Source organism: Pipistrellus kuhlii, unplaced genomic scaffold (genome assembly GCF_014108245.1).
Source record: "Pipistrellus kuhlii isolate mPipKuh1 unplaced genomic scaffold, mPipKuh1.p scaffold_m20_p_15, whole genome shotgun sequence".
NCBI classification, from domain to species: Eukaryota; Metazoa; Chordata; class Mammalia; order Chiroptera; family Vespertilionidae; genus Pipistrellus; species Pipistrellus kuhlii.
This window is the reverse complement of record NW_023425460.1, coordinates 13,314,814-13,327,260: the sequence shown is the minus strand read 5'-3', so window position 1 is coordinate 13,327,260 and position 12,447 is coordinate 13,314,814. Positions and strand designations below refer to the sequence as shown.

Below are 12,447 nucleotides of genomic sequence, written 5' to 3'. Positions count from 1 at the left end.
CTGATCGATGACACTCTCTCATTGATGTTTCTAACTCTCTATCTCTCTCCCTTACTTTCTGTATAAAAATCAATAAAATATATATTTTTTAAAAAAAGCAGGTAAGTGATAAATAATTGAACTAATTAGTTAAAAACTGCAAATCTGGAAATAAGCTGTGACTCTAATTAACTTGGTTTGGATTTTGTACCTTTATTTCCATATAAGGCCAAGGAGAATTGTAACCTTGCCCTGTTTCATGGAATTCTTTGACAAGTTCAAAGGACATGTCAAAATTGAAGGTGGAGAAGGTTTAGGCCTGATGTGTTCTGAGCAATCAATTTATCAATTCCTTTCATTTTTGAGATGTGAAGACTGGGATTCAGAGAGCTTATGGTACAAGTGCTAGCCACATTAGACACTCCCTTTCCAGTGGACCCACATTAAAGAGGTTGGTAAAGCCCTATATATTAGTATATGCTATATCGAAAGCTGTGATTCTAACCCAGATGATGACTATTTCTAACACAAGTTTACAAGCAATTTGGGCCCCCAAACACATATTACACCAGTGTTCATAACCAGTTTAGGAAGGCATGACCGTCTAAACCTTTAGTAACCAATATGTCATGGGCACTGACAATGACAATAGACACTAGCCTTAACAACTGATACAGTCATACTGAAGGACACCAGCAGCATCTCTCTCTGGTATACAGATGTGGTCAATTGCATTTATCCCTTCCTGCCACTGTTTCCCAGCCCTGTGAACACTGTCACATTACTGTGACTGCATTTTGATGCCCATAATACAATAGGTTCCATGATGTGTCTCCTGGGAATCACTTAGCCCCTCATGATTCCTGGAACAATATGCCACCCTGTTTCCCAAATCATGGAGCATCTCAATGTTTTCAGTTTGTAAGTAGGAGAAATTAAGTTTTATCATCTCCTCTTGTTCCATCTAAGACATGAACCAGCCCAATAAACTATACAGTTATTTAATTACTCTGGAACTCTCTACTCCTCCACATCCTACATTCTTGTTCTATAGTCACATTATATTGTGGAATATTCTTTGAAAGGCCGAAGGAGTAATACAGCCATGAAAATATGGTAGAAAATATTAGCACAAGATAGAATCTTTGGTATTTTTAAGTTATAAAGGGAAAATATTTGTAAGGATAGAACAAAGTATCTGCATTTAACAAGCTTATTTGTGTAGCTCTGAAAAAAATATTCATTTAAAAGTATTGATGATAGTTTATAGTTCCTTCTAAATAAATTGCTCATTTTCCTAGCCAATGGGGAATGGTTTATACAGTTTGGCATATATGCCTCTATATTACTTTGGCCCAACTCTGCTTATTGGTAATAAAGGTTCTCAGACATTATTTAAGTATAATTTGACTGTAAATGAGGAATGAAGGCCTCATTCTCCCATACATAGAGTAGTTAAAATTAATGCACACTTACTTCTACAAGTCTGTTGGTGTGTTCACGAAATATCGCGGCATATTCTTTTATTTCCTTTTCCCGACCATTCTTGGCAGCTTCGATGAGAACCAAAAGTGGGACTGTCGTATCCAAAAAGGAGTCTGACACATGATCTATAATAGCCTTTCGGAGCTGAGAAGAAACAGAAAATCCATGTTTTAAAAAAATCAGGAAATAGTTCAGCTTATTTTATAGTTTTACAATCTCAGTAGCTACAAAATTTTATATATATTTTTTGCACAATCCCAAAAGTCATATTTATGACTGTGTATATATGTCACTTACAAAGCTAAAACAAGCCATATATTGGAAAAAATATCATTGAGCAATAGCTCTCTTGCTCTCAAAAGTCACTAATTTTTCCTTTAGTTGTATTTATTAATACCCCAGAAGTTAGACTATAAGTGATAACACTTCATTTTTTCCTTCAAGAAATTGACCTATTATAATATTTATGCACATGTACAAACAACATTGTACATCATGTATTTTCATAATTACAAAATTATGAAATGTTTTCTACCTTGTTGGAGGAACTGATAAATTTTGATTAGCTAAATTGCAGACTTCATGGTAATTAAACCAAGTTATTTCACTAATTATGCCAGTTGATAATAGATTAATAGAGCAAGGAGAATAATAAATGAGTGTGATGTCCAATTTTCTTCATTTTCATTAATTGTTCTAGCCCTCACACCTTAAATTATTAAACAAGTGTAACATTCTGCTACAATTAGTTCCTTTAAATTAGATTATGTATAAGCTTATAAATGACAATCAATGGCAATTACTGTACTCAGCAGATAGTTCCAGAAATTTAAAACTGCATTAGAAAATTAATAAATGGAATTTATATAAGGATCACATATCATGAAATATTTCATTAACAATTTCAATGACTATGAATGGCCCCAGAGTTTTTTTTTTATCACCTCCTCATTTACATTAATAATCTCTATACAATAAAACATAGAAGTGAATAGCTATTAAATAGGAAATTTGTAATTTGCCTTTTGTGAAAATTATATTTTAGGGTATTTTTTAATCCAATAGACATTTAACCTACTTTTGGATTACATGAGAGATAATAATACACTTTAAAGGGGTTGAATGATGTAGCTACATAAAAAAGAGTATATTCTCTCTTTCATTCAGAAAAATTAATCCATAATAATTATAGATTTCTGAGAGAAAAATGCCTCTACCTAAGATAGTAGAACTTGCTCAGAACTGTGAAATTTTCTGGCTACCAACAATTTCACAAAGGCTGTAGGAAAACTTCTATTTAGTATGCAGAAAGGCAAATCACTGATGACAACTAATTAATATTTACTGAGCACTACTAGGACAGGGTGTAGAGTACTAAGGGGTTACAAGGCAAACAGAGTGAATGGCCAATGTATTTGACTTCCATAAAGAGTGAACCGAGGAAGTCAGGCAAGAAATCATAAGGTAGCACTTGAACTGGGAACTACGAGTAGTACTAGTTCCAGATACATAAAAGTAGAAGGAAACTCTCAGAAGGGGAACCGTTTTAAAGGGCAATTTCTCCCCTTCATCTTTTTCTTCTTTCATTTGTAACCAGGACATATGGAGGAGAGCGAAAGGATCAGCATTAAAGGTATGCAATTGAAAGCCATCAAACATATGGGAGGCAATTTAAGCCAAGGACAAGATCATAGAGAGAGATACAGTGAGAAGAAGTCAGAAAATAAAATTATAGGAAATCATAACATTTGCCCGGCTGGTGTGGCTCGGTGATTGAGCATCCACCTATGGAGCAGGAGGGCACAGAGGTTTGATTCCCAGACAGGGCACATGCTTGGGTTGCAGGCTTGATCCCCAGCAGGACGCAGCCAATCAATGATTTTCTATCATCATTGATGTTTCTATCTTTCTCTCCCTCTCCCTTCTTCTCTGAAATCAATAAAAATATATATATTTTTAAAAAACAAATAGTACCATTTGTGGGAGTCATCCAGATGGAAGAGTAAAACCTAAAAAAAGAGACTGTGATGATGAGAGCAAATGGACAAAAAACTAAAGGAGAAACTTAAAAAAAAAAAATTATTGTTGACACTCTTACAGATGTCCACAATCCTCAAACCCTTTGCCCATCTCCACCCATCCCTTCCTTCTCTCCCTGGCCATCACTACACTGTGTCCATGGCCTAATCAAAGAGCATATAAAGGAGAAACTTTCAAATAAATCTCCGTGTCAGTGCTCTTCAGATAAACTTACTGTACCAAACACAACTATAATACCTACATTATGAACTTGAGGCTTCTTTTCTATTTGATTCAATTCAATAGATATACTGAACACTATTCTTTAGATTTCTACCAAGAGCAAGGTTGTGAAAAATGTCAAGGTGGAATTGTATGTTTATTTATAATCCAGTGGAAAAGTGAGTTATTAAATATTATAATAAAGGAAACTAACTAGAAGACTGGCAGCAAGGAGATTTCAAAAGATAATAGGTTTCCAAATATAATTTTAAAGATAAGTTAAATGAAAATAACCAAGACTTGTCTATTAGATTGGATCACTAAACAGGTTAACTGCTGAAAACTTAGTGAGCATAATCCTGGAAAAGTAGGAGTAGGAGTCCTTTTGCTATGATTTAAAGAATAAATGGGAGACAAACAAGAATAAACATATTTTTAGTAATTTAGGACATGAAGAAGCAATATGTGGTATCAACTATATCAAGACAGTTTTAAAAAGGGATTGCTTCTCATATAAAAGACTTTGATGTTTTTTCCATCTACTACTGTACACAGGAAGTCAAATTGTCCTCTTATGCTTTAAAAAGAACACATTTTTTATCTATCATCATACAAAAAATCTAAGGAGATGGAAATAACAATTGTGACACATTGTGCCAAGTTTTGTAAACACTTAAATAGTTATAGCAATCTTCTTCCAGTGCTGCATCCGTTTGCTATGGTCTGTTCCTCTCCCCTCTGTGATACTACCTTTTGTCTTACCTTCATTTTAATGGTCTTTACTCCCTGTTCTTTTCTTTTTTTTAATTATTTTTTAAGGCTTCAACTATATTTTCCTAGATATTAAATAAATTCTTTTTTCCGTACACAAGTGTTAAAATACATTACAAATGTGAGATTCAAGGCACAGCCAATTTACTGTTAATTACAGAATAAATAAATTAACTATTTGGCTAAATTGTTTTTTTAAAATACTAAACCAAATTAGGAGCAATTGTGGGGTGTTTTGTTTGTTTGTTTGTTTGTTTTTTGCATTTTGTAAGGCATGTTGCTAACTACATAACACATTAAATGAGAAAAGATGTACCACGTATGTGTGGTATTATGTTCAGTAAGACAAGACTAGGACTGGAAAATGAGCTTCCAAATAATTCTATGCCAATGTCTTCAAAATTCTGTTGGAAAATAGGCTAAAATGATCTGACATAATATAATGTCAAATATAATGAGCTCAATAAATCTTCTGACCCGTAATTGTACATTCATTCAAGTTAACAAAATGCATTTTGAGCTGCCTACGGGCAAGGCACCCTTCTAGGAAACCTGAGGAATGCCAGGGTGAAAAAGACAGGGTAACTATTAGGGAATTAGAAATGCACAGAGTTTGATGAGTACCTTTAAAAAAAATGAATGAGAAAATGTGCAATGATTGTCATGGTGAACAAGGCTTTATATGAACTACATGTATTCCATTTTAAAAGCTGAATAGGAAGTAGGAAATACAACATCCTAGGAACAGAGACTATAATAAGCAAAGAAAATAGAGGGATCCTCAGAGTATCGTAAGTATTTAGTGTTACCAAGACATAGTGGTAGATCGAGGATTGAAATAAGATCTAAATGAGTATAATAAAGGTAATGGAAAAAAAATTAGGCAAAAAGAAGAAAAAAAACACACAAATGAAGACAAAAAGAATAAAAGATAACAATAAAATGGACATAAATTGGTGGGTTGTGCTAGACATGAATGATGCCTTTAAGAGGTATCACACAGCAGGCAGGAAAATATCTTTTGTTTGGAGAGCATCTTAGGCCATGCAAATAATAAACAGCACAATTAATGCAACCAAACCATAATGTTCTCACTGCATCATCTATCTTGCTGATTCCTGGTCATTTACTTGTAGCATCACATTCACAGCTATGATTAGGGACTACAGGAGAGGCGTTTGCTGCTTTACATCTCATCCTCTGGACCTGTCTCTGATTTCAGCTCTTGCTGTGGGGAGCAGACCCAAGTCCTCCGAAGACATCCCACCTTGAGTGCGTTCCATGCTTCTCTGTGTTGTTCTTTCTCGGGGCCTGCTCCAAGCCTCTGTAAGATTCTCAGCTCAAGTACAAATGGGCTGGAAGTTCTGAAGAGTCAACGCCACTGGAAGCACCCTTCAGCAATGGGGAAGGGAGCTGCTGGATAAAATCCCAGCCTCCCTCGTTGGGTCAGGCAATTCTGGAATGCATTATATGCCTTCTCAGAGTCCCTTAAGCTCCTGTTGCCTATGGTGGCAACCTCAATAGCATATCCTTTCCTCCTTCCCTATCTGTCCTCTTACACTTCATGGTCTCATACACTCACTTCTTGGTTTCACTTCCCAAATAAACAGCCTGTAGTAAGACCCCAGTCTCGGGATCTGCTTTCTGAAGAATTCAATATAAAATTGACATGTTTATCTGGTGTTAATGTTGTTTGGTTGCATACCAAGTAGCTGACTCCAATGTTTTATATAAACTACCCAATGATAATCACACTTTGCCACTTCTGCTTTGCACACCATTGGGTTTGATTCTGCCCTTGGATATGGTGACTGTGAAAGAGGAATTATTATAAGATGGAACTAGAAACACATATTAGGGACAAGACAGAAGGCCTTGAATGCTATGCTAAGTAATTTTCTTTTATGTTCTAACATATTCATATGGGATATTTTTCACTTCAATTACACTATCATTTATACCTATATAAATACTGAGGCAGCTCTATCTTATTTCCATAGTATTTTTCTGTCTAATGGAATAACTCATTCCTTTTACTTATGTGATAGACAAAAACTTTAAGGAAGAATCCAACATGCCCATGTAGAAATGAGAAAACCTTAGAAGCTGCAAAACTAAGATTTGAAGTAAGTGGGAGGCCAACAGAAGTTAAAGGTATATGTATTTTTTAATAAATACCTGTATGAAAGATGTCAGGCACAAAACCAAACTGAGGGGCTTTCCATCTTTCTCACTACAATTTAATAAAAGGATTTGAGACATCAATTTTTCTATCTCCCACTGATGTAAGTGGTTTGGGATCTCAAATAAAAAATAATATATTTCTCTACAATCAAAACCCCAAAGTGAAAGCTGTATGAGAAAACTGTAAGAAAGCCCAGCCCCACACAGCCCACCACCACCAAATGAGGAAACAGAGAGAATGAAACTGTCAGGGACAGAGGAAAGAAGAGAAAGTATTTTAGAAAAGAAATCCTTAGGGAACTAGGACAATTTATATTTGTGCATGTTAATGGCATTTTAATTTTAAATCAAATAGTAAGATATAACTTTCAAAACTCAACTGACTAATAGGAACTAAATTACCTAACAATTAATTCAGCATATACATACTGTGTCAATTTAATGGGACTTGTATCTTATGGATACTTAATATTATTTGATGATGATAATGATGAAAAGGAGGTATAAATCCTCCACATTTTTTTTCTGAGTGTGACACTAGTACTAACAACATGAAGAAGAGATGAATATAGTAATTTAGCAATTCAGCAACTAAAGAATTGATCAAGTTATAATTTTGTGGGGGTTTTTTTCTTTTTACCAGAATTCTGTCTTATTTGACATATCTTAAGTGCTTTCTTTGGCATTTAAGAAATAAGTTTTTTTTCTCTCTCAATATATACACATAACATTTTTAATTTGCCTTTAATGAAAATAAATGTATGTTTCACTGTGAATAATACAATAGATGTGGAATAAATTCATTATTTTAAAATTTTAAGAAAATAAAGGTTTAAAAATCTTCTTCCCCTATTAAGAATTTCAATAGGTATGTATTTCTTAAATAAATAATGGGAAAGAAGACTGAATGAAGAATAATATCTAAATTATAAAAACATGTCAAATAAGAAAAAATAATTTATGGCAGTAAAATCAGGGTATTGGCTCTGGAAGTTCTGAAGATGAACTTACAAATTAGAGTGAGGTTGAACAGATGTGAGCTCAAATGTTGGCTCTACAAGGTAGTTGGTTGATGTTTGCAAATTGACTCACCAGAGGAATAAAGATACTATTATGGCATTATTTCCTGTTTTAGGGATAAAAACAAATAATGTAAGGACTACAGTTGATAGAGAGCTTTGGGAAGCATTTATTAAATGAGCGATGTCCTAACTATCATTTTAAGGATTCAAAATTCAGTGGGAAGAGAAATACTGGCTAAATATGATCACTGCTATAATAGAATACCACATGCTATGAGTGCTCTGGGAAGAAAAAGATTAATTCCAGCCAGTGAAAAATGCAAAGGTTTCATTGGAGAAATAGTATTTATGTTCCTCTTGAATTTCCTCAGTGGATTAGGGGTTAGGTAGGGGAAATAGGAGGAGCCAGGAAGGCATCAAGTTGAATAAGCCATATATTCAAATACACTTGTGTTTGGGGGTGGGGAGAAAGGTGATGGAAAACCTGGTGAGAAGTCAGGAGACTTTTCAGTCAGAGAACAGGTTAATGTGCTGCTGTGGTAGGAAGAATGGAGAAAGTGAGTGGAAGGGGAAAGAACATTAAGAATTATGGGGATTAAGTTGGAGCCAAATTACAGAGAATCTGGAACACCATGCCAAGAACTTTTGTCTTTGTTCTCAAGTCACAGAGCAAGAGGGTTGAAACAAATAAACACTAAGTCATTTATGACATTTCATCTTGTTGACCCAAAATGTATAATTTGCTTCTCTCTGGATATGTCTAAACAATTTATCGCATTTCTCACAGAAGAAATTCAATGATTCTTTGAACCAAAGTTAAAACATTTCTGTGTTGCTGATTGACAAGTCATGGGAAAGCAAGGGGAGTAGGATGAATGGGCAGAACGATGGATTCTGTTTTATTTTTTTTACTAAAAACCAACACAATCTATAACAAGAGATGAACATTAAATATTCTAAAGAAAAACATTTCAAGGGTAGTAGCTTTCTCCTTCCTGTGTGAAAGAGTTAAGATGCTTAAAGCACACTGCTGGATAAATTTTGCAAGAAGAAGAAGAGGTGGAGATGACTCACATTACTGTTTAAACTCGTTTTTATTTTTTGCCCGAAGCCAAACATCAGGATAAAAAGTGAGGTCCTGGGAGGGAAAATAAGGACACTGAGAATGAATCAGAGCAACTACTTCACTGACATTGAAGACTATGGATGTGTCTAAAGACCACCCCTTCCTATGTACTCATGCCACTTCTCCCATGGGACATATTGCTTCTCCTTGCTCCTGTTCACCTGGGGCAGGGTTGGTGACTATTTTAATCTACATCATGTGGAGGAAACAACATTCTAGTGACTTTGGAGCTTAGGCATTAAGAAGCACTGAAGCACTGAAACATCATGTAAGAAGTCCAGGTTTCCCTGCTGGAGAAGCCACAGAAGAAAGCCTAGATTAGAAACTACATTGAAAGAGGAAAGAAGAGGCACTGAGGTCTCAAGTACCCAATTCTGAGCACAGACACAGCCACCATTTGACTTCCACTGCATAGGAGGCCACAGTAAAAACACCATGGAACTGGCCTTGCTGACCCCAAGCCACTCTGTGGAATCGTGAACATAATAAAATGGTTGCTATCATTTGTGGTGGTCTGTTCAGTGGCAATACTTACCCAAAGCAATGAGGATGTTGACCTGTGAAACCACGAGAAATTTTCATACCTCTGGAACACAGCAGTTCTCTACAAGCTGGGGACATTTCCTTTCTCTGAGAAAGATTACAGTAGGTCCTCGGGTTATGTCAGGGATCCGTTCCAATGGCAATATAATGCGATTTTTGCCGTTAGTTGGAACCCACCAACGTAAGCACCTACATCACTCACATGGAGCACATGCACAGTAGTAATGGAGTGACACAGTAAAATAAATTTAAAAGAAAGATAACAATTCCTGACCATTACTTGTGGTAAATAAATAATAAAAAAACATAAATTTGTACATATGTCAAAATGACTTGACTTTCTTTTTTTATAAATAAATGGGAGATGGCAACGTAACAACGAAGCAACATACATTGAGTCCGACATAACCCGAGGACTACCTGTATTAGTAACCCTCAAGCTCTTTCTATATTTTACTGATAATAGTGAGGTAGAAATTCAAGTAGGATTATAAGATAAAATATAAGATTCCTGGTTAAATTTGAATTTCAGATAGACACAACTATTTTTTTTATGTAATTGTGCCCCAAGCAATATTTAGGATACATTTATACTAAAATATGTTTGTTGTTAATCTGAAATTCAAACTTATCTATTCTGTGTTTTTATTTGCTAAATCTGATCACTCTACATACAAAGAATTCCTTTATCTTGACATTACAAAAGCTTTGATTCCAAAGCTTTGGAGATAATAAATGTATATTAACTCTTAGTGCATGACTTCATTGAAGGCATAGAGGAATGAAAGATAAAATTTCTGATAGCTCATAGGAACAATTTTTCCAAGTCTTAGGATGAGGAGGTGGGATAGAAATCCTGAAGAAGACTGAAAATAGAAGCCAAGCAACCAACAGGGAAGATGGCTCTATGGTTCACAGTTCCTGAGTCCAGTGTAGACCCTGACCTGGTATAGGTGCAATGCCCCTTTCTCCTTAGAGAGATCACCTGGTCCACTGGCCTGCTTTCTCATCTACATCGTAAGACAGGTTGTGCTACGATCCTTCCAGCTCTTGAATTCCATAATTCTGAGTGCTGACATTAGAAACAGAATTCACATTAAAGCTATAAAGTTGAGATTTTGGACTTTTCTCAGGCTTCAAAATTGTGTTTTACACAGCTAATATTAACTGGCTGGGGATCCATATTTATTTCTTTTCCAAATCTATTTCTGGATTAAAAGATTGCTCAGGTCATTTTTTACTAAATCTTCCCATTAAACTACAATAAAATACTGCATTAAAAGCTTAGGGTGGAAAGCTTCTGGCCCTCTTTTATGAGTTAATGGTGACCAAATTAGCATTGTGCATGAAAAAAGAACTCTGGTTTTTAAATAGTGGAAAGGAATGGAAAGCAACTGTCTAAAAGAAATAGCAAAGTCTTCATATTTCTGGAGAAAAAAAATAATTTGTGGCATTATACTGCACTTCTCAATTACAGAATGAAATCCTTTCTAATCCTAGGCTCCTGATAACCCAAGTTTGAAAAATAGCCTTAACTTAAACAGAAACTCACTTGTGGTGCATCTTGAAAAGATCTGGAAAGAGTAACTGGCAGGGTGTCTGCGTGACTAGCTGTTTGCTGTAAGCATGTGGATGATAAACTCAGTATCTAACATAATCGATCAATCCACCAACCTTCTCTAAAAACTGACTATATACAAGGCCCTGATAGGAATTTCATTTAATCCTCACAGCCCTATTGTGCATTATTTATTCCATTTTATAGGTTCAGAGCAGCTCCAAGAGATAAAATCTGTCCCCAAGATCACACAGCTGATGAAAGTAGAGTCAGCATGCAAATGTAACTCTGACTAATAAGTCACACACTTTTTTCCTCCCTTATGTTTGTCACAAAAACAGCTGAGGTATATGAACACAGAATGGGTATATTTATTGTTCTTATTTTGTGCTCTAAATTAATTTTAAAAGAACAAAACAAGATATAAATATTCCAGCAATGGAAAAAGGGCTCATTTTGCACGCTGTTTCTGTCTCCATGTCCCTCTCCTTCCTTACCTGCCTTCGAAGGTCTCTTGTCTTCTTGCACATGTTGTCTATTGCAATATTCAGGGTATTACTCCTTTCCTTTTTTCCAGTCTGCAAGGAAGAAAAAATGACATAAGTAATGATATGAAATTACTCTTTAGCGTTTAACAATTTGCTTTCTAAATTTTCTGAAAATAACAACTTGAAAATTCAAGAATAGGTTTAAAACTCACTAAGATATTGCATATGATTCATAAGCACTTCACATAAGACTAAGGAGAACAGTGATTAAAACACATTATTTTCTTCTTTAAGCTTCTGTAATAGGTCTGATATATGGTTGGGTTTCATTCATTGTGGCAGTAGGCAGAGAATTACCTCCAAAAACTGATCTTCATATCAACTTTTTAACTGCTAAGCACACCATTAACTTAAAAGCATTAGATGCCCAAATTGTCAACTTCTGTGGGAGTTTCTGAAGTCATTTTCATGGTGTATTGTGTAAGTTATGCAGAACTATACTGGAGTTTTGCTAAATACTAAATAAAATATGCAGTGCAAATTCATACAATTTGCAGAAGTTGACCACAATTTCAGCTGACAATATTCCAAGAACAAACTGTTTCAAGTTCTTAAGAACTGGAAACCATTTTTGGCTCTTTAAGATAATTTGTGCAATACCTATTCGTTCTTTAAGCAGAACAATTCTCTGTTATATCCTTAACCTAAATCTTCAGGCTATTAAGTACATGGAGAGTCACCTTGGTTGGTATTTTCTACATATTACTTTTGTGGGAGACAATCAAAATTGAATCTAATAATACTTTCTTCAGCCATATCTTGTATAAAAGAGATTGAGAAAAATTACTATGAGATTCACCTCTAGAAAATTGCTACTATTTAAATTAATAAACTGAAAGGGCTTTTGAGAGGAGACCTTGAATATCAGGAAGGCAAGTTTAAGCAGCTGATAAACTGATGAAATTTATAGCAGGGACTTCAGAAAGGACATTGAGGCAAAGTGTAGACCAGGAGGCAGGATGCTATATTCTACCTCCAATACATAAGTCC

At 35.0% G+C, this 12,447-nt stretch overlaps 1 protein-coding gene across 1 annotated transcript in view; it reads right to left on the bottom strand.

The window, feature by feature from the left end:
• Positions 1-12,447, bottom strand: part of CTNNA3 (catenin alpha 3) — a 1,168,431-nt gene that overhangs the window by 550,310 nt on the left and 605,674 nt on the right. The window contains exons 7-8 of the mRNA XM_036438342.2: positions 11,407-11,487; positions 1,456-1,608 (exon numbers count right to left, since the gene is read on the bottom strand). Of these exons, the coding sequence (XP_036294235.1) occupies positions 1,456-1,608; positions 11,407-11,487 (234 nt within the window). The remainder of the gene's footprint in view (positions 1-1,455; positions 1,609-11,406; positions 11,488-12,447) is intronic.